We start from the raw sequence: 22,548 nt of genomic DNA, 5'->3' as shown, positions 1-22,548 counted from the left end.
TCTGCAACGGGAGAGGCCACAACAGTGAGAGGCCCGCGTACCGCAAAAACAAAACAAAACAAAAAAAAGCTTGTATTTGCTCTTAGGATTTGAACTTAGATATGTCTGATACTGTTCCCAATGTGTTTAGCCATTTTGCTAGGCTATGTTATTTCTTTTTGCAGCTTTGGACTGAAGTATGTCCAATAGTAGCTCATTCTTAGTTATAGTTATTCCAAAGTACTTGTTGAACACCTTTTATATTTCAGGCACTGCAGTAGGCCTTAGGGGTACAAGATGAATAATGGAGGGTTGAGGAAGACAGACACATAACACATTATACCTAGACACTGTGTCAGGTGTACCAGAAATAATATTTACAAGGTACATTGGTGTCAGCAGAAAGGAGATTTCTACTTTTAGTTTGCTATGAATACTTTTTGTCAACTTGACAGTGTTATTCCATCACTGAGCATAGATTATATTGTTTATTTGCTTACAAACATAATTTCATTTTGTTTATGGCAGATTGACTAATATCTTCTGCACGTATCCCATTTGCCATGAATACATAGTTCAGGTCAACTGTAGAGCACAGAGTGGTTCTAGAATCTATGGATTCTTTTTTTTTTTTTTTTTTTTTTTTTTCCCGGTACGTGGGCCTCTCACTGTTGTGGCCTCTCCCGTTGCGGAGCACAGGCTCCGGACGCGCAGGCCCAGCGGCCATGGCTCACGGACCCAGCCGCTCCGCGGCATGTGGGATCTTCCCGGACTGGGGCACGAACCTGTGTCCCCTGCATCGGCAGGCGGACTCTCAACCACTGCGCCACCAGGGAAGCCCTAGAATCTATGGATTCTTTATCATGATTCAACATTTCAGTTTTTGAGGTGAATCTTTTATTTATTTTTGGCTGTGTTGGGTCTTCGTTGCTGAGCGCGGGCTTTCTCTAGTTGCGGCGAGCGAGGGCTACTCTTCATTGCGGTGCACGGGCTTCTCATTGCAGTGGCTTCTCTTGTTGCAGAGCACGGGCTCTAGGCACGTGGGCTTCAGTAGTTGTGGCACACGGGTTCAGTAGTTGTGGTGCACAGGCTTAGTTGCTCCGTGGCATGTGGGATCTTCCCGGACCAGGGATCAAACCCGTGTCCCTTGCATTGGCAGGCATATTCTTAACCACTGTGCCACCGGGGGAGTCCCTGAGGTGAATCTTTTGTAGCCTTTCTCTTTTCTTGAAAATTAGATTAAGCTATATTATTCTGCTTCATGATTCTCATGAGCGGTAGCCTCTTTGTAAGTGTCCATTGCTGAGTCTTTCTTGCATGTTATGCAAGTGCTCTATGCTTTGGATAATCTGATCAAAATGTTTTTAAAACTGAGGAATGAAATACATGCCGAAAACGTGCAGCTCATGAGTGAACAGCTTGATGAATTAATCACAGTTAATACACCCTTGTAAATCACCACCCGGGTCAAGGAATAAAACACCAGCAGAAAAAAGGTTACCGGAATCCCAGAGGCCCCACCTGTGTCCCCTTCCACAAACTTCCCCATTGCTGCTACTTCTGATATCATAGATTTTGTCTAATTTTAAACTTGATATCAGTGTAAACACAATGTGTGTTTTTGCTGTCTAGCTTCTTTTACTCAGTGCTAAACTAACATTTGTGAGATTTGTTCGTTACTGCATGTAGCTTTTAACTTTTTTGTTAATTTTCATTGGAAATACGGTATTTTATGTGTGCGTGTAAATTTTCACTGACATATAGTATTTTATTGTGTGTATGTAAATTTTCATTGCCATATGGTATTTCATTGCGTGTATATAACGTTATTTAGATTTCCAGTCTGCTGTTGATGGACGTTTGGGTCTTTCCCAGTTTTGGCTACTATGAATGGTGCTGCTCTAAACCATTTCTGTCATGTCTTTCAGTGTACAGATGTATGCATTTTTGTTGGGTATATATCCAAGAGGGAATTGCTGGGTCATAGGGTAGGTGTAGCTTCAGGAGATAATTCCAGTCAGCTTTCCAAAGGGATTATCCTAATTTTCACTTCCACTAGCAATGTATGGGAGTCCCTATTATTCTGTAGCTTTACCCACTCTAGGTATGGTCTGTCTTTTAAATGTTATCCACTCTGGTGGGTGTGTAGTGGTATCTTATTGTGGTTTTATTTTGCATTTTCCTGATTGAGCCCCTTTTCGTATGTTTATTGACATTTAAACGTCCTTTATAAAAATGAAGTACCTGTTCAAGACTTGGCCACTTTGGGATTGGGTGTTTGTGCCTTTTTATTGATTTGTAAAAATTCTTTGTACTTCCTGGGTACAAACTCTTTTTTTGGTTGTATGTGTTGCAAGTATCTGCTGCTCAGTGGATTGCCTTTTTCCCTTTCTTAATGGTATCTTTTGATAAGCAGAAATTTCTAATTTTTAGTTCAGTTTGTCAGCTTTTCTTCCTTATTGCCTATTTTTAAAGATGTTTGCCTACCTGAAGTCATGAAAATATTCTCTATTCTATCTTTAGAAGCTTTGTTGCGAAATTATCTTTCCCATTTAGATCTGAAATTTGATTTTTGTATATTATGTGTTTCGTGTTAAATTTCATTTTTCTTGCATAAGATAGCCAGGTGACCCAGCGAAATTCGTTAAAAAGGTTGACCCATTCGCATAGCTTTTCAGTACCGACTTTGTTATGAATCAGGTGTCCACATGTGTAAAGTCTGTTTCTGGATGCTGCACTGTTGCACTCATCTATTTGTCTGTCCTTGCACCACTCTCAAATTGTGTGAATTACTATAGCTTTATAATGTCTTGATATCTGGTAGTGTGAGTCCTCCAACTTTGTTCTTCTTAAAGATTTTCTTGGATATTTTTGTCCTTTGCATGCATTTACATATGTGTTTTTTATAATTTTTAATTGAAGTGTAGTTGATTTACAATGTTGTGTTTAATCTAAATTTTGAAGAGATTCCTTAACTATTGTTTAGGTATAAGTAAATTGAGTATTTGCAAATACTATCCTCCTGAAAAAAAGTATCTGAGAACTTTCTCTTTGGGGAAATGGCACAGTGATGGAATTATGCCTGCCTAAGGGTCATCAGTCAGATTTATCAAACATGCACTGATTGCCTACCATGTGCCAGATGATGGTCTAAATGATGTCGATTCAAAGATGAATAAAGTTTTGTCCCTTGGAGTTTATATTCCATTTAATTCTTGACATACATTGTAAATAAATATGATTATAACTAGTTCTTTTATCTGCTTCTCTTTGGATTGTTTCTAGTTGAGCTGTGAACAGACCAAAAAATAAGTTTCCAGGGACCTAGGAGAAAATTGATCAGTGCTGGATTGAAATGTGTCATTTCTAGTCTTCAGATGTCAGAAATGGGGATGTAGGGCTTGCAAAGTTACTGACAAGGATTCTTATGTAACATAGACCTTGGTATCATAGGCCCACAATCCATTATCCAAAATCCTTGGGAATAGCTGTTCCCATTTCAGACTTTTTCAGAATTTAGAAATGTAATACTGCATGTTTGTGTGTGTGTGTGCGTGTGTGTGTGCGCAACACACATATCTCTGGATTACGTGGCACACTTCTGGGTCAGCATTCCGTAATCACAGAAATACTTCTGCTGTGAAAACAAATGAATATTCATACTAAGTAGAATAAGTTAAGGTTTATCATTCCATTAGGTTTTGCTGTCACATGGATTTTAACACCAAATTTATAAAAACAGTTTTCAGGATATTTTTGGGTTTTGAGTAAAAGGGATTATGGATTTGTATAACACAGTTGGTAAGTATATGTATGTGCACTGCAATCAGACTGCCTCGGTTCAAATCCTGGCTCTCGCCCTTGCCAACTGTGTGCCCTTTAGCAACTTCTGTACCTCTCTAAACCTCTGTTTTCTCTTTGACAAAATGGAGGTAATAATAGGTAATACCTCATAGGGTTGTTATCAGGGTTAATTGAGATAATAGATGCAAAGCATTTAACAGCATTTGGTGCATAGTAAATATTCAAATATTAGTTTTAGTAACAAGAAACTTTTTGTATTTTCAGTATTTGTTCTAGCTGCAGAAATCTTTTCCATAAAGATTTATGCTTGAGTTTTTATAATTACTATCAGGAAGAAGATTGTGAGAAAGCGTTCTTCAAAATGGACAATGTACTTATAGATGACAGAAGAATACATGTGGACTTTAGCCAGTCTGTTGCAAAGGTTAAATGGAAAGGAAAAGGTATGTTGGTTCATCTTCCTTTGTTTCTGTTCTGCTTTGCATCGTGTGTGTGTGTGTGTGTGTGTGTGTGTGTGTGTGTGTGTACCTCTTTTGACAGTGCTGTTAATTAGAAATGTTCAGTGATGTAACTCCTGCTATTTGATTTTACCTAGCTGCTATCTAGTATATAAGATGGGGGTATGTGTGTGTGAGTGTGTATATTTGTATTTTTAAAAATTTTTAAATTTTTACTGAAGTATAGTTGATTTACAATGTTGTGTTAGTTTCAGGTGCACAGCAAAGTGATTCAGTTATACATACACATATATCCACTCTTTTTTAGATTCTTTTCCCATGTCGGTCATTACAGAGTATTGAGTAGAGTTCCCTGTGCTATACAGTAGGTCCTTACTAGTTATCTATTTTATGTATTGTAGTGTGTATATGTCAAACCCAGTCTCCCCATGTATCTCACTCCCCCATCCCCCTGTTAACCGTAAGATTGTTTTCTGCATCTGTAACTCTATTTCTGTTTTGTAAACAAGTTCATTTGCGCTATGTTTTTAGATTCCACATATAAGTGATATCATATGACATCTGTCCTTCTCTATCTGATTATATGTGTATTTTAAACTGACGATGAATATATTTTTTGTTTGACTGTATTATAAATTACTTATAATTACCCATTGCAGACATAACATGTTTCCAAAGTAATTATCATTTGGTGGTTTGGCTCTTCTAGATGCAAAACTCTTAAAAATTCTTTTTTCTGGGGCTTCCCTGGTGGCGCAGTGGTTAAGAATCCACCTGCCAGTGCAGGGGACATGGGTTTGAGCCGTGGTCTGGGAAGATCCCACATGCTGCGGAGCAGCTAAGCCCGTGTGCCACAACTACTGAAGCTGGCGTGCCTAGAGCCCGTGCTCTGCAAGAAGAGAAACCACCGCACTGAGAAGCCTGCGCACTGCAACAAAGAGTAGCTCCCGCTCGCTACAACTAGAGAAAGCCCATGCATGTCAACAAAGACCCAACTTAGCCAAAAACAAATTTAAAAAAAAAAAATCTTTTTTATAAAGTTTGTTTGTTTTAGTTGTCATATGGTACAAAATTAAAAGATCTTCTGTGTACTAGGTCCTATCCCTACACATAATGACATATCCCACATATGCATATATATGTCAAATTTCTGCTAGTGGTACCATAACAAACTTAAGGTTGAATCTGTGTATACTGAAATACTATGGGTTTTTGATTGCTGATGCAGTGTTTTTATTTATTTATTTTTAATAAATTTATTTATTTATTTTTGGCTGCGTTGGGTCTTGTTGCGCGCGGGCTTTTCTCTAGTTGTGGCGAGCGGGGGCTACTCTTTGATGCGGTGCGTGGGCTTCTCATTGCAGTGGCTTCTCATGTTGAGCATGGGCTCTAGGCGCACGGGCTTCAGTAGCTGTGGCACGCGGGCTCAGTAGTTGTGGCTCGCAGGCTCTAGAGCGCAGGCTCTAGTTGAGCACGGGCTTAGTTGCTCCGCACCATGTGGAAACTTCCCAGACAGGGCTTGAACCCGTGTCCCCTGCATTGGCAGGCGGATTCTTAACCACTGCACCACCAGGGATTCTTTTTTTTGTTTGTTTGTTTGTTTGTTGCGGTACGCGGGCCTCTCACGGTTGTGGCCTCTCCCGTTGCGGAGCACAGGCTTCAGACGCGCAGGCTCAGTGGTCATGGCTCGGGCCCAGCCGCTCCGCGGCATGTGGGATCTTCCCGGACCGGGGCACGAACCCGCGTCCGCTGCATCGGCAGGTGGGCTGTCAACCACTGTGCCACCAGGGAAGCCCCGGCAGGTGGATTCTTAACCCCTGTGCCACCAGGGAAGTTCCTGAGATAATTCTGTATATTATGGATTCACATTTTAAAAAATTGAACATATCTTGTGTACCATTCACAGTGCTAAGTACTTTTCCTTATAGCCTTGTTTAATGATTCCAACAGCATTGTGAAATGTTGATATTATTTTCAGCTCCTAAATGAAGAGAATGACTTTCAGAGAATTGAAGTGTCCTACCTAGGACCTCCCACTGGAGTCAATATTTGAATCCAGAACTTCTCACTTTGATCTGTTGCTCCTTCTACTATATACCATAACTGCTTCATCCGTAGTGAGACTTCTAATGGCAGGCACATGGCACATATTTTTCAGTGATGAAATGATGCCTGTTTGTTACAGTTACCAGTATTTTAACTCTTACGGTTGTCTGTTTCACATTTATATGAAACTTTGCCTACTGGCCCTTTTCCTTTACAGAGCTTCTGGAATTGCCAAATAGATTCATCTTGTCTTTGATGCTTATAAGCCTCTCAGATCTCAGACACAGGTCCCAAGCTCTCAATTTCCTTTGGGCCTAATGTTCTCATAGACTTAATGGCTCTACTTGAACTCTGAATTATTTTCCAGTGATTGTATTCACTGCGTAATTTAGGATTTGGAAGTTTGGTGTTGTAATATTCATGTATGTCATTAGGGGGCAGCATCTGGCTACCTAGCAAAATGGATATCTGATTTCAGTTAAAATAGTGGCGGAGAATGAATTACTATGATTCTTTTGTTTTCTTCTCAGCCTTTTTCTATCCCCTGATATATATGCCACTTATAAATAGTTCTTATATATTATACCTCTTATAAAATAATTATTGTTCTTGATGAATCAGGTGATTTTATTACTAGGTTGTTTCTTCTTTTTTTAAATAAATAGGTGGGAAGTACACCAAGAGTGATTTCAAGGAGTATGAAAAGGAACAGGATAAACCATGTAATTTGGTTCTGAAAGATAAAGTAAAGCCCAAACAGGAGTATCCTTCACAAGAACCAGTTGGTCAATACGTACTGACCATCCAATCTGGAGAGTTGAGTGTGATACCTTATAAAAAGGCTATAGAAGACAAGTTCCTGAATCCAGATGGTTTGTGAAGAAATCACTTAGTTTATTGTTATCTCTTTTCACCATTTTACATATGTATACCTTGCTTTTTCAGTATATTCTCTATTGTATGGAGAAAGTTAAGGTTGAAAGAAGTTTTGAGCTTAATTCTTTTACCTCCCTACACTTAGGTTAAGGTTATCTCTTATTCTCAGAAGATCTGCAGGTAAGAGTTGTATTTTCTATATATAATATTAATGTTTTAATTTTCTCATAGTCAGAAATTTCTTTGTTATAGCTAAGCTAAATGCTTTGTGTTAACCCTTCTTATATGTTTAACTTCTTTGGAGTTGGTGAATATGTAGATAACAAAATCCTGTTGTTGTTTTATGTTATTAGATTGCTTCTTTCTGCATAATGCATTGTCAGTCTAGCAACAAATATTTATTGGGCTCCTATTGTGTACAAGAGTTGACTTTTATAGGATTAAAAAGAAATCCATTGACTTGACCCTTTAGTTTATAGATTCTTTCAAGTTTTAGGCTGAGACAAATAAGAAGCAATGAAACATACTTCTCATATTATGTCATTTTAGTTTGTTCATTGATATTCTCGTTATAAATCTATCACTCCATACATGGCAAAGGTTATTTCTTTTGTGATTCTTTCTCGTAAGTAGTTTCTTTGTTTCCTAGTTTCTGTTGGTGTTTTAGGGATTCTCTTTGCCCATACTATATAGACATTTTTTTTCCAAGTATTCATCAGGAAAGATGAATATCAGGTTGACCTGTTAAATATTTTTTATTGTGTTGGTTGTCTAATGCACAGAGCATTGTAAGGAGTTAGAGTTGGATAAAGTCTGGAGTATACTGACATAATCAGCATGAAAAGAGGCTTTCACATACAGACAAACCAAACAGTAAACTAAGATTGGTCTGAAAACATGGACATTAGAGGGGGTATGATTGAAATCTTAGAATCATAAAAGGTGTGGATGGAATACACTTGAGGCTTATTCACCAAATCTTTGAAATTAAATTGAGGCCAACCACTAGAAACTGCAGCTGGAAGAAGGGAAGTGTGTAGGACAAATGAAAGGAAGGTCAGCTGTGGAGTATGAAGTAGGAGGGGGCATCTTCCCCGCATAACGGGTGTTCAGGCTGAAAAGGAGGGATACCTAGTATTAAAGTGTTTTAAATTCAAGATGATAGACTACTGAGAGTTAAGAAAGGAACTCGGTGTGTTTGAGAATCAGTCTCTAGGCCAGTGCTGTCTAACGGGACTTCCTGCAGTGATAGAAATGTGCTGTAACTCCACTGTCCAGTATGGCTGCTAACCACATGTGGTTATCGAGCTTGTGAAATGGACTGAGGAACTGGATTTTAAAACTTGTTTAATTTTAATCAATTTAAATTTAAACCACTACCCATGGCTAGTATTGAACAGTGCTGCTTTTAACCTTTTGAAGTTGATGGAGAAGACAGGCATGTCCTGGTGCAAACCACTATTCATTATTCACAAACAGCATACTGAACAAGAGAAAGGAATTCATGAGTCTGACCCAGTAGGATGATCTTTACATTCCTGGTAGCTGATAGGTTTCATTTTAGCAAGTCATTTGTAATCTACAAATTATATGTACAATTATAGAGGGACAGAACATATGTCTTCATATGTAGCACATAGATATATATTTTCACATACGTTATTACCATGGTGAAGAAAGGGGATTCTGATGATAATCTAAGTACAGATAAGCCAATTAGAAAGACATGGGATGTACTTTATAGGTCATGAGAGAGAAGGTGCTGTTAAACCATTAATAAGAAGATTCAAAAATAGAAGTAGAAGAGAGAAGTTTAACTTGGCTGCACTAGACCTCAGGGAAGTAATTGGGGAAGAGAGGACAGGGAGATCACAAAGTAGGATTTTGGAGAGATTTGACATCTTCTAAAAGTCTTGATTGTAGTGGTGAGTAGAAGATAGTGGATGAGCAAGGAAGGAAGAGATACAACAAGTGTCTTGGTGGTATTACAAGTAATCAGCCGATACTTATTTGGCATCTGTTACATGCCCAGTGAAGTTTCGCAATGAAATGTAGCCCCTGGACCTTAAAGACATTAAGAACAGACATTAAATAATCACCATTAATTAAATACGTCTAGAGTGTTGCAGAGAAGTACATTTGTGGGATATGGGACTCATAATAGAGGTAAGGGGTCAGAGGATCCTCAAGTAATACTCTTAGTGACATTAAAGCTACAGCTTGAATATGGGGGGAGAGGAGGGCTGAGGTGGGATACTATCAATATTTTCTTTATCTGTGATCCATTAAATACAGTTTACATCTTGACTCAGTACAGTCCAAGTATATAATCATTCTCACACACACACACATAATTGAAACAACAGTGTTATAAAATAATATTTTCATTAGATGCCATGTACTCTATTTTCTAGTCTATGTTATTTTATTTTATTTATTTATTTATTTTTTTAGCCTATGTTATTTTAAAATGCTGGCTTTTGGTGACCCACTAACTGGATTTTACACCTCATTGATGGATTATGATCAGTAGTTTGAAACACTCTGAAGCACTTTTTTTGAATAGTTTATTATTTTAAATATTTATTTATTTATTTAGTTTTGGCTACATTGGGTCTTCGTTGCTCTGCGCGGGCTTTCTCTAGTTGCGGCGAGCGGGGGCTACTCTTTGTTGCGGTGCGCGGGCTTCTCATTGCGGTGGCTTCTCTTGTTGTGGAGCGTGGGCTCTAGGCGCACGGGCTTCAGTAGTTGTGGCACACGGGCTCAGTAGTTGTGGCGCACGGGCTTAGTTGCTCCGCAGCATGTGGAATCTTCCCAGACCAGGGCTCAAACCCGTGTCCCCTGCATTGGCAGGCAAATTCTTAACCACTGCGCCACCAGGGAAGCCGCCTCTGAAGCACTTTGGACAGGGAGCAGCATGTGTAGAGCAAACACTGAGGTGAAATCATAGGCAAGGACTATTGAATTTGTATCTGGAGAAGGAGACCATCCAGAAGGTACTATGGAAACATTGCGACATGGTATAAAGGAGAAAAGAAGTTGGAGATAATAGAGTAATAACAGGATGGTACAGGCTGATTAGCTGTCGTTAGCCGTCTTGTGAAAAGCCAGAAGTTGCAGTGTTTTCCTACTGAATGAGAGACATCGCTGAGGAAGCATAGAGCTGTAGCCTGGTGAAGCCCTAGTCCTGAGGGAAGTGTGTCTACTGTTACTCTAGTCCCACACGCCACTGAAATAGCTCTGCGCTTTGGGCTTCCTCCTAGCCTTTCTTTTGAAAACCACTGTTCTAGTCCTTGTCAGCCTTCCTCAGAATCTGTTTTAGAGTTTAAGATTCTTTTTAGAAGAGGTTCTAATAGTCTTACATTTTCTCTTATTCTAAGACATTATAGTATATTAAACACTTATTTCTGAATTAAAACATATTATTACAATTTTTATAACATTTATGTGAAATTTAAAAATGATTCACTCATAATTCTACCACCTAGGCAAATTATACTTTTTATTTCTCCTTGTTCCTCTCAAGCCTTGATCTTTTATAAAGCTTTATAAAGTTATAATCACTGTGTGGTATATACAGTTTTTGCTTCAGGCTTTTTCCACTTTTAATTTTTTATAAACACCATCCCAGGTTATTTAATAGCATTCATTTGTCATTGTTAATAACTTCCTTTATAGTAATATATCAGTTGAAATACCCTGATGTATTTAAGTATATCTTTATTACTAGGCTGTTTATTGTTCTTAGTTTCTGTATTAAAAATAATCCTAAAAAAAAAAAATCCTGTTACGTATACAGTCGGCCCTCTGTATCTGCAGGTTCCGCATCCATGGATTTCCAACTGTAGATGGAAAATATTCAGGAAAAGTATTCCAGAAAGTTCCAGAAAGCAGAACTTCAATTTGCTGCGCAGGCAGCTATTTACTAGCGTTTATGTTGTATTTACAGCTGTTTACATAGCATTTACATTGTGTCAGGTTTTTAAGTAACGAGATGATTTGAAGTATAAAGGAGGATGTGCGTAGGTTATATGCAAACACTATGCCATTTATATAAAGGACTTGAGCATCTGCAGCTTTTGGTATCGTCGGGATCCTGGAACAAATCCCCTGTGGATAATGAGGGACAGCTGTGCTTATGTTCATTTAACTTACTGTTATTTTATAAATTCTTATTTGAATTTAAACATGCTAACTATTGGTATGCATTGCTAAATTTTCTCCTATAGGACTGAAATAATTTACGCTCAGAAGAGTCACATGAGTGTATTTTTCATCTATACAGCTTCTCTGGCATTGGGGTTTATAATGTCTTAATTTTTTCTAGTTAAAAATGTGCCTCATTTTCTAAGTTTAAGTTTTTCATTATTGACAAATATGCTTCCTTGTTTTTTATGCTACTTATATTTTTCATTTTTTTTTTTACTCTATATTTTTGGCCCACTTACCAATTTATAACCGTTTATTAAAGACAGGTGTTCTTTCCATTTTTCCTGACTCTGTAATGAAGTAAAATATGAATTAGTTTTGTTTTAGAAATATACTCTGTGCTTCTGAGATGTTTCTTGCTTTAAAAAGTTACCTTTAACCTCATGGCCTATTGTTTACCAGATTCTTACGTTTTGATGTATTACTGGTGTCAGTTCTCATGTTTGTCCTTAACTAGCTGCTGCAGTGCAAAATATGATCTTATACTAGATGAGGAGGCAGAAGACTCAAAGTCAGGTTACTCACACACAAGTAAGAAACACAAGAAGAAAACCCGCCACTGCTCCGAAGAAAAAGAAGATGAGGACTATATGCCAGTCAAAAATACAAATCAGGTACTTACTGATGTTCAGACTTAGCTGTAGAGAAATAAATATTTCATCCATTTGTAAATTACATCTTAATTTAGGAGATAAGGGTATAGTCCTGAACAGGGATGGATGTGTTCCTAACTCTTAAGATGTAGAATGGTTTCACTAGGGTAATGAACTTTAATTTTCAAGAATATATATAACAGATTATAAAAGATTGTTTTTGAAATAACTTAATATATCGTATAGTTCCACATTGTGAAGCAAGAGTGATTTTCATACCTGTGGACGCTCACTTATTCCCATCAAAAACAAGTGTGGTATGGTAAAAAAGTTCTTATAATGTATCATGTTAATTTATCACCAAGTGTTATGTATAGCACTTACAGGTCTTGAGGTTTTAGGACCTGAAAAACGTTTATGCCCTTCCATATGGTATATATGAAATAAAAGCAGCACTAATAATTAACTTGATCATCCCCAAAGCTTTCCTGAACAATACTTTTTCTAAAACAATGATAATAAAAATTCCCCAAAGAAAATTAATTATAAAGAGAAGAAATCATTTCCAGCCTGTATTTTGACTCTCAGTTAATTGAAAAGCAGATTACGTTATATTCCCTTGCTATGGTTTTTGCCACGTAAGGGCATTTCAACCTGGGCCCTGGTAGACGAGGAGGCTTTCAGTTGGCAGAGGGGACTCAAGACTGTGAGAATGTTAAGCAAAGACACTGAGATGGAGAGATGTAGTGTGATTGGCAAAGTAAAGGATTTGCTGTCAGAAAAGCTGGGTTTAGATTTCTACGTTGCTAATCATTGATGCGACCTCATCAAATTATTTAAGTTTTTTGAGCCATAGTTTCCTCCTCTGTGAAATCGAGATAATATTTATTGTCCAGGCACGTTAGAATTAAGTGAAAAAAAAAATGTGTGTGCAAACATTTTCTACACTGGCTGTTACTGTTATTTTTACAGTCAAATCATTGTGTTTTAAATCACTTGGAATAATTTCTCTGGTAAGGCCATTAACTGGATTCATATTTAAATTAACTTGTTCTTTTTGATGTTTAAGGATAGCTTAAAATTTTTTCTTTTGTTTTGTAATTTAAAAAATTAATTGTATTGGGGCTTCCCTGGTGGCGCAGTGGTTGAGAGTCCGCCTGCCAATGCACGGGACACGGGTTCGTGCCCCGGTCCGGGAGGATCCCACATGCTGCTTAGCAGCTGGGCCCGTGAGCCATGGCCGCTGGGCCTGCGCGTCCGGAGCCTGTGCTCCGCAACGGGAGAGGCCACAACAGTGAGAGGCCCGCGTAACGCAAAAAAAAAATAATAATAATAATTGTATGGTTCAAAGGAAAATCTACAAAATGGTACGTATAGAAAACCTAGCTTCCATCCCTGTCCTTTCCCCCTTTTCTTCTTTCCCCAAAGGTAACCATTTTATGTGTTTTATTCTTCATTTTAAAAATTGTCAGCAAATGCATTTTTTAAAAATTAATTTATTTTTGTCTGCGTTGGGTCTTCGTTGCTGCGTGCGGGCTTTCTCTAGTTGCGGCGAGGGGGGGCTACTCTTCGTTGCGGTGTGGAGCTTCTCATTGCGGTGGCTTCTCGTGTTGCGGAGCACGGGCTCTAGGCGTGCAGGCTTCAGTAGTTGCAGCACGTAGGCTCAGTAGTTGTGGCTCGCGGACTCTAGAATGCAGGCTCAGCAGTTGTGGCGCACGGACTTAGTTGCTCCGCGGCATGTAGGATCTTCCCGGACCAGGGCTCGAACCCTTATCCCCTGCATTGGCAGGCGGATTCTTAACCACTGCGCCACCAGGGAAGCCCCGCATTTTTTATATATATTTTTAGCACCCTATTTTCTAGACAGCCGATCTTCCTACTCCTTGCTGTCATCCAGCAGACATCTAATCTCTCTTTTTTCCATAAACCTTTTACTACTTAAAGATTCCCATCATTTATGCCCTGCCCTCCGTTTGTTTTTTTGTTTCGTTTTTTTGCGGTACGCGGGTCTCTCACTGTTGTGGCCTCTCTCGTTGGGGAGTACAGGCTCCGGACGCGCAGGCTCAGCGGCCATGGCTCACGGGCCCAGCCGCTCTGCGGCATGTGGGATCTTCCCGGACCGGGGCACGAACCCATGTCCTGTGCATCGGCAGGCGGACTCTCAACCACTGCGCCACCAGGGAAGCCCCCTGCCCTCAGTTTTTAAGTTACATCCTTGTCAATCCTTCAAGTAATCCTCACATGAATCGGTAATAGTAACGTCTCTGTGTCCTTATAATGCGAGGTGGATACTGTTGTCTCCATTCACAGAAAAGAAAGTAAAGAATAAAGAGGTTCAGCCACTTGCCAGTGGTTTTTCACAGCTAATAAGTAATGGAACCACAATTTAAATTTGGACTTGTACCCTTACTGCTGTTCCTCTTACTTGGAATATATTTCTGTCAGTTTCTTTTCTAAATCTTCTTACCTGGAATATATTCCTGTCAGCAGTTTTCCTTCCTAACTCCAGTTGTTAATTCTAATATAATTTGTCTCATAGTATAATATTCCAGTGTCATCCAATAGGAACATCTCCCTCTTAGTTTTTATACTCTATTAATTTAGCCGAAGATCACCCCAACATCTTTTTTAATGGTGGTTGTATCACACTTCTGTGAATATTTAGCAGGTTTTCCACTAAAACTCCTTAATCCCCCCACCCACCATGTGTTGCTTATAGCTACAGCTGCTCATCCTGCGCTTGTACATGGATTCCTCGATGAATTTAGGCCCGAAATACACATTGGTGTGTTTAAGATAATCAGACATCTTTAACAACTCCAAAGACTGGCTGCATTTTAAGTCTGTGGTTCCCACCCTCGCACCCCTGCCTTTTTGTGAATCTTTTTTATCTTCCTCTTTGATTACTTAAAACTTTACAGTAGCAGTAGCAAATGTCTTTCTCTTTCTGCAATAATATTCTAACTTTATCTCTCCCTTCAAAGTGTATTAAAGCAATTGTTTCTGATTTTGTACTTTGATTTAATAATATAGCTGTACTAATTTTCTCTTCTTCCTAGTAAAATAGCATCCATTTTTAAGATTTCAGTGGGCCCAGTTTTTTTCTGTTATTCTGCTTTTTATCCTTTTGATTTTAATCTCAAAAACATAATCATTAAAGGGAATTTTCAGTGGTAGGGAATTTTCAGGTATAGCTCAGATTTTCCTGTTCGGTGGTGTTTTGCTTGGTGAGCTTAGTTTCCTAAGAATGTTTTAACTTCTTCAAGGGCTTTGTTTTTTATTGAATGACAGCCTTACTGTTCAATTCGAAATCTCTGTTTAATTTTTCCACCACATGTCTTAATTCCAGAGCTGGTTACTGTGTTCTTGAGGTTTGAGTTTTACTGGGGTTACAGGAAATGAGTACTCAGCCGTGGGCTGCCTGGCTGAGAAGTACTCAGACTACTTGCCTGTCCTCCTCTGTGGTTTTCATAAGTGTTCAGTATTCTTATAATTTGGGACTCTGTTTTTGTTGTCATTTTAATCTTTTAATATTATTTTAGTGATTTAGATGTAACTAAACCTCTGATTTACTCCCAGAGACCTCAGCAAGGACAGTTTTTGGTTGATTTTTTAATTTTTTGACTACTAAACGTGAAATTATTGGCTCGGTTGAGTGCCTTAAATTGAACATTTTATGGTGTTCTTTTTCTTTCTTTCTTTTTTTCAGCTGCTTGTTTGTTTAATCATCTTGTCTTATGTCTTAAATGTATAAAACAAATAGAATTTTTAAAAGTCCATACTGGAAAGGACTTAGAGCTCATGTGATTTGTTTCCCTCACCTTAGATATGAAGATCCTGACCCCACAAGCCCATGGGCCTTATAGTTTAGTGGGAGGACTGGAAGTTTAACATTTATTTTAATTCAGTTGGATGTGGTATTATTTTTTTCATTACTCTATACCACCCCCTTTTCAATTTTATATGTAGAGTTACTGATCAATGAAATAATTATCTCCAACCTATGGGGATCTCCTGAGTCTCAGTTTCCTTATATCTGGAAGGAGGATAATACTGTACTCCAAAAGCACTTAGCACTGTGCAAGCACATACTTAGATCTGTTCTAATATGGCTTCATCCAGCTGCCTAAACTTTTCTCCTTCATACATACAGTACTCATTCTTCCTTGCTTTTCAGTGTTCACTTAACACTCCTTGCATTAGCCTTCTTGAAGCCATTCCAAGCCCTAACCCACTCATCCTTTGAGGCTCATCTCAAGTCCGTTATAACTTCTCTATGAAACCTTCACTGATAAATCTAACCTCAAGAGCATTTCTTGTTTGACACGTCTAAATGGCAAAGACCATTTGAACCTAGAGCTGCCCGACTTCAAAGCTTGTGTAGCTTTGAAAACTGTACCAAGTAGGAGAGGTTTTTAAGGTTTCAGTCCATTTCAGATTTTCAGCTTAGTCAATTTTTTCAAAGAATTAAATACTGCACAATCTTTTCTCTCTCTTATTTTAAACACTCAAAGCATTTAAGTGCCTGTTTGTATAATAATGTGCTGAAGACTTTATAGGATTATATACATCAGCTAAAACAGTCTCTCCATTTAAAGTTTCTTGCCTCAACCAGTACAGAAATAAGTACTAGGTGTACAGTCAGAATAGTACATAGATTTTGTGTATGTTACAGGAAACACAAAAAATTCTTTTATCTAGGGATGTCACATTTTGCTCGAAAATAGTTGACAAAAGGTTAAGCTGAACTACCTACTCATTTTCTACCTCCAGGACTCTTATAGAATGACAAGAACTATTGGTATTGTGTGGGAAATCATGAATCAGTTTATAGTGAGGTATTCCACAAACACTGTGGAATGTAACAATCATGTTAGGTCTGTTTTCACATACTGCAATCTCTATGCCAGGCATAATGTACAAGTATCTAGATAGTATATGGAATAATTGTGAATCATTTGCTGAAAGCCCAGTCCTTAACCATGGGTTTTCACCACTTGGGTTTTAAACCTTGATATTTACATCTACTATTATAATGTCTAAGGTGATAGAGTTGGGCACATGGGAGTTCAGTCCTTAGAATTTTGCCTTTCCTTTGAGAAATCTTTTAAGAAAGTTGAATTTTATGAGCTATTCTTAAAAGAGCATTGGCTCTGGCATCTTTAGATTTCAGCCACTTGTGGAGGTACTCATTTTAATCAGGGATAAGACACAAGCGGAGATAGAATTGTTGTGTTGTAACTAGCCCTTTTTTGCATATGGAAACGTTACTACTCCTCCTTAGTTATTGAGAATAGAACTAAATGTACCCACTTTGTTCTCTTTGGGGCAATGAATTATTTCATTGTTTCTTAACTCATTTTAAAGAAATATGTCAATAATGATTTTAATAAAAACATTTATCAGCTTAGTCTAAACCAGAAAATTTATTTAGAGATTTAGAGAGGAGCTGTCACAAAAAAATACTTTAAAAATAATTGCTCAGACCCAAGTATTCAGAATCTGTTTTCTCTTCTCTTTAGACTGATTGACCTTCTAAAACGTCTTCTGGCTATGTTATTTAAATGATGTCTTCTTTATAGGATTCTTATGGGGATTTTAGTAGTTTCATTGCAGATCAGTGATGGAACCACATTTTTGGGGAGTGGAGAGGGGGAGGTGGAAATGTGACCGCACATAACCAGAATTCTTGGTATTGCAATTTCACCCTAAAGACTTCTTATTTCAATTGGGCTATTTCAGTTCCTTGTTTTTGGATCTGATCTTTCAGTTCAGCTGAAGTAGTAAGTACAGAATAATGAGATCGATGAGAAAATGGTTAAGTCTTTTTCTGAATTATTTTTGTGTTTTAACTTACAAGATTCTTGGTCTTAGTGGTAGCATTCAAATTTGAGCTGTAAAAACTGCTTGCTAATGGAGGACTTGTCTAAGTTTTGTTGATAGTGTGTACAAAATGATTATTTTACTGATTCACTTTATTCCTTTGACAGGATATCTACAGGGAAATGGGCTTTGGTCACTATGAAGAAGAAGAAAGTTGTTGGGAGAAGCAAAAGAGTGAAAAGAGAGACCGACCTCAAAACCGAAGTCGTAGCCGATCTCGAGAAAGGGATGGCCACTATAGTAATAGTCACAAATCCAAATACCAGACAGATCCTTATGAAAGAGAAAGGAGTAAAAAGAGAGAACGAAGCAGGAGTCCCAAGAAATCCAAAGATAAAGAAAAATCTAAGTACAGATGAAAGTTGAAGAATCAGACATGAGTGGCTAACATATTTGCTCTTGTATAACTTCGAGTACCAGACGTTCAGATTTTGTGTCAAAGCAGTTAAAGACACTGCCTGTTATTTTTTTTTCACAGTAGGATTATAGCCCTTTTAGATTAATACTGATTGTACGGGGCACTGAAAGAAATAAAGAATTGAACATTTTCTTTGTATACTTTTTTACACTAATTTTATTGTTATACATAAATAGTAGTCTTCATTTTTAAAGTCTTTCATATTTTTCAGTCTTTATTTTTAATGAAGTATTTCATGCCTACAAAAATACACAAACGTGTATATATAGGTATAAAGAATAATATCTGCCGTGTACCCATTGGCCAGCTTAGGAAATGAATATTACTGGCATTTTAAAATGCCCTCTCCTTCTCAAATAATTATTATTCTGTATTTTGTGTTTGTCATTCTCTTGTTACTATAGTTTTACAACGTATGTATGTATCCTTAAATGAAATGTTTTGTATGCTTTTGAATTTTATATCAATGGTATAAAGTACGTTTACTTCTGTGACTTGCTTTTTTCAGCTTAGTGTTTTTGGAAAGTCATTCTTTTTTTTTTTTTTTTTGCGGTACGTGGGCCTGTCACTGTTGTGGCCTCTCCCGTTGCGGAGCACAGGATCCGGACGCGCAGGCTCAGCGGCGATGGCTCACGGGCCCAGCTGCTCTGCGGCATGTGGGATCTTCCCGGACCGGGGCACGAACCCGTGTCCCCTGCATCGGCAGGCGGACTCCCAACCACTGCGCCACCAGGGAAGCCCAGTCATTCATTTTTATTGCTATGTTATATGAATAGACCATAATTTATACATTCTTCTGTTTATGGATGTTTGGGGTTTGTTTTTGTTTCTGCTATTGCAAACAATGCTGCTATGAACATTCTTTATCTAGGAGTGATTTGCTTGGTCATGTGATATGGATATCTTCATCTTTTTTTTTTTTTTTTTTTGCGGTACGCGGGCCTCTCACCGCTGTGGCCTCTCCTGCTGCGGAGCACAGGCTCTGGACGCGCAGGCCCAGCGGCCATGGCCCCCGGGCCCAGCCGCTCTGCGGCATGCGGGACCCTCCCGGACCGCGGCACGAACCCATGTCCCCTGCATCGGCTGGCGGACGCCCAACCACTGCGCCACCAGGGAAGCCCCTGGATATCTTCATCTTTATAAGATAATGCCAAGTTATATTCTGCAGTGGCTGTACCAGTCATATCCCTACCAGCACTATATGAACTACCTTTGTTTCATAGCATTTCTAATACTTCTTAATTTCAGACTTTTTAATTTTGCCAATCCAGTGGCTGTTAAGTGGTATATTATTGTAGTTTCCAGCAAGAAGACTTCTATTACTCTTACATTTGTTCTTCTGTATGAAAGTTTTTTTAAAATTTATTTTTGGCTGTGTTGGGTCTTCGTTTCTGTGCGAGGGCTTTCTCCAGTTGTGGCAGGCGGGGGCCACTCTTCATCACGGTGCGTGCCCCTCTCACTATTGCGGCCTCTCTTGTTGCAGAGCACAGGCTCCAGACGCGCAGGCTCAGTAGTTGTGGCTCACGGGCCTAGTTGCTCCGCGGCATGTGGGATCTTCCCAGACCAGGGCTCGAACCCGTGTCCCCTGCATTAGCAGGCAGATTCTCAACCACTGCGCCACCAGGGAAGCCCCTCTTTTTCTTTAGTTGCTTTTAAGGTTTTTCTTGATCACTGCTGTTAAGCACTTTGATTATGATGTGCTTGGTGTAGTTTTTTTTCCCCCTTCATGTTTCTTCTGCTGGGGCTCTTTACCTGTAGATTTATGGTTTTCATCAAATTTGGAATTTTGGATGCTTTTTCATTTATTTTTTTCTGTCTCTGTCCTTCATTTCTTTCCCTCTGGGACTCTAATTGTATGTTAGGCTACTTGAAAACTGTCTCTTAGCACTCTGATGCTCTGTTTTGTTTTATTTTTCTTTTTATTTATTTATTTATTTTTCTGTGTTCCAGATTGGTTTCCATTGCTATGTCCTCAAGTTCATTAATGTTTTCTCCTGAAGTATCTAATCTCTTGTTAATCCCATCCAGTGTATTTTTTACCTCATACATTATATTTTTAATCTTTAGAAGTTCCATTTGGGTCTTTTTTATATCTTCCCTGTCTCTCCTTCCAGACCCCTGCTTTCCTCTATTTTTTGGAACATCTGACTGAACATTACTGTTTCAATATACTTGACCATTCTGTCATCTGTCATTTCTTGTCTGTTGCTATTGATTGATTTTTTTCCCCTCATTATTGGGTTGTAATTTCCTTCTTTGCACGCCTGATAATTTTTGGATTTTACACTGTTGGGTGCTGGAGGTTTTTGTATTCCTTTTAATATGTTGAGTTTTGTTCTGGGACATAGTTATTTAGAAATAATTTGATCATTTCATAGCTTGCTTTTATACTTAATGAGATAGGACCAGAACAGCCTTTAATCTAGGCTAATTTGGCTCACTACTGAGATAATACCCTTCTGAATAATCTTCCTTACACGTGGTTTACTATGAGATTTCTCCACTCTGTCTATTGAGAGCGAGAACCATTCTGAGCCCTGTATGAACTTGAATTTTACCACTTATTCTTTTCTGGTTCTTTCTCAGCTTGGGGTAGTTTTCTGAAGTGCATACACTGATTAGCCGAAGCCTCAGGGGAACTCTTTGTAGATCTGGAATCCTCCCTCTGTAGCTCCTCTCTCCAATACTCTACCCTACAGATTTTACCTTGGCTCCCCTAAATGCTCTACCCAGGGAAACGCCCAGGCTCTCCCTGCATTAAGCTTGGGCAATGGTAGGACTTTCCCTGTTTGTTCTCCTCTCAAGAGTCACTGTCCTGCACAGTTGTCCAATGTCTGAAAAACTTTATTGTACATATTTTGTACGGGTGTTTCGTTGTTTAATATGGGGAAGGGAAATTCTGCCCCTGTTACTCCATTTTGGCCAGACTGGGAGTCTCATTGTTTGAATGTGCGTTTCCTAAATTCTAACAAGGTTGAGCTGCTTTTCACGTATATTATATTCATTCCTGATTGCTCTCTGTGAAAAGCTTATTTCCTGTCTTTTGCCCATTTTATATTACGTTGTTGCCTTTTTCTTAAGGAGTTAAAAAAAATAGATTGTGGATACTAGTCCATTTTTACTGTTACATGTTGTAAACATTTTCTCTCAGTTTGTAGTTATTTTTTCACCTATTGATGCCCTTGGGAGGGCACAAGTTGTAAATTCCCCCCAACTTTTTTCCTCAACTTTTTAATATGAAAAGTTTCATACATGTGTAGCGACACATAAACATAACGAACATCCATATATATTCCATCCAAATTAAACAGTAACATTTTCTTGTTGAACAATTTGAAAGTAAATTGAAAACATATTTCACCTTTCAGTATTTCACCGTGCATTTTCTAAAAAGCAAGTGTCCTATATCACCACAATACTATTATCACACTGAAAAAAATTAAACAGTAATCTCATAATATGTAATATATAGTATAAACTCAAGTTTCTCCCATTGTCCCAAGGATGTCATTTTTATATGTTGGTTTGTTTTTAAACCCAGACTCAACCAAGCTTCATGAACTGCATGTTGTTTTGTGATTTTATTCTCTTAATCTAAAAGAGTTTCCTACCCATCCATCCACCCCAACCACATGTTTTTAAAAAATTTTTTTATGACATTGACTTTTTGAAGAGTTCAGGCCAGTTGCTTTGTAGAATATTCCACATTCTGGAATTATTCGACGGTATCTTCATGGTGTCCTCCATCCTCTCTACTTTCTGTAAACTGTAAGTTAAGTCTCGATGTTTGATTGAAATTAGGTTATGCATTTTAGACAGAAATTTTTAAGTTTAATGTCAAATTTATTAGCCTTTCCCTGTGTGTTTTGTGCTTTTTTGTATTTTGTTTAAGAAGTCCTTAATAAAGATATTCTCCCATATTCTAAAGGTTATAAAGCTTTGTTTTTTACATTTGACTTTAATCCATATTAAATTGTATGTGTGTATGTGTATGGTGTGATAATAGGAATTCAAATTCACTTTTTTTTTTCCACTTAGGGATGTAACCAACTGTCCAAAATCTATTATGAGTGGTTCATCTATTCCCCATTGATCTGTCATATAAGTTTCTTTATATATGTGGGTTTTGTTTCATGGGCTCTCTACTCCATTGGTTCATTGTTTATTCCAGCACTGATACTAAACATCTACATTTCTGTGGCTTTATAGGAAGTCTTGATATTTCAGTACCGCCCCCCCCCCCCCGCCATCTGTTTCATTAGGAATAGTGTGGCTCTTTTTT

At 38.2% G+C, this 22,548-nt stretch overlaps 1 protein-coding gene across 1 annotated transcript in view; it reads left to right on the top strand.

Annotated features, from left to right (window-relative positions):
* The window catches only part of PPIL4 (peptidylprolyl isomerase like 4), a 37,466-nt gene extending 15,280 nt beyond the window's left edge, over window positions 1–22,186 (top strand). The window contains exons 10-13 of the mRNA XM_022558947.2: window positions 4,115–4,226; window positions 6,953–7,049; window positions 11,839–11,986; window positions 17,956–22,186. Of these exons, the coding sequence (XP_022414655.1) occupies window positions 4,115–4,226; window positions 6,953–7,049; window positions 11,839–11,986; window positions 17,956–18,207 (609 nt within the window). The 3' untranslated portion in view covers window positions 18,208–22,186. The remainder of the gene's footprint in view (window positions 1–4,114; window positions 4,227–6,952; window positions 7,050–11,838; window positions 11,987–17,955) is intronic.
* Window positions 22,187–22,548: the final 362 nt, after the last annotated feature.

Source organism: Delphinapterus leucas, chromosome 12 (genome assembly GCF_059928025.1).
Source record: "Delphinapterus leucas isolate spDelLeu-1000000601 "Yukka" chromosome 12, BTC_Dleu_Yukka2, whole genome shotgun sequence".
Taxonomy (NCBI): domain Eukaryota; kingdom Metazoa; phylum Chordata; class Mammalia; order Artiodactyla; family Monodontidae; genus Delphinapterus; species Delphinapterus leucas.
This window is presented reverse-complemented; position numbering and strand designations above follow the sequence as displayed.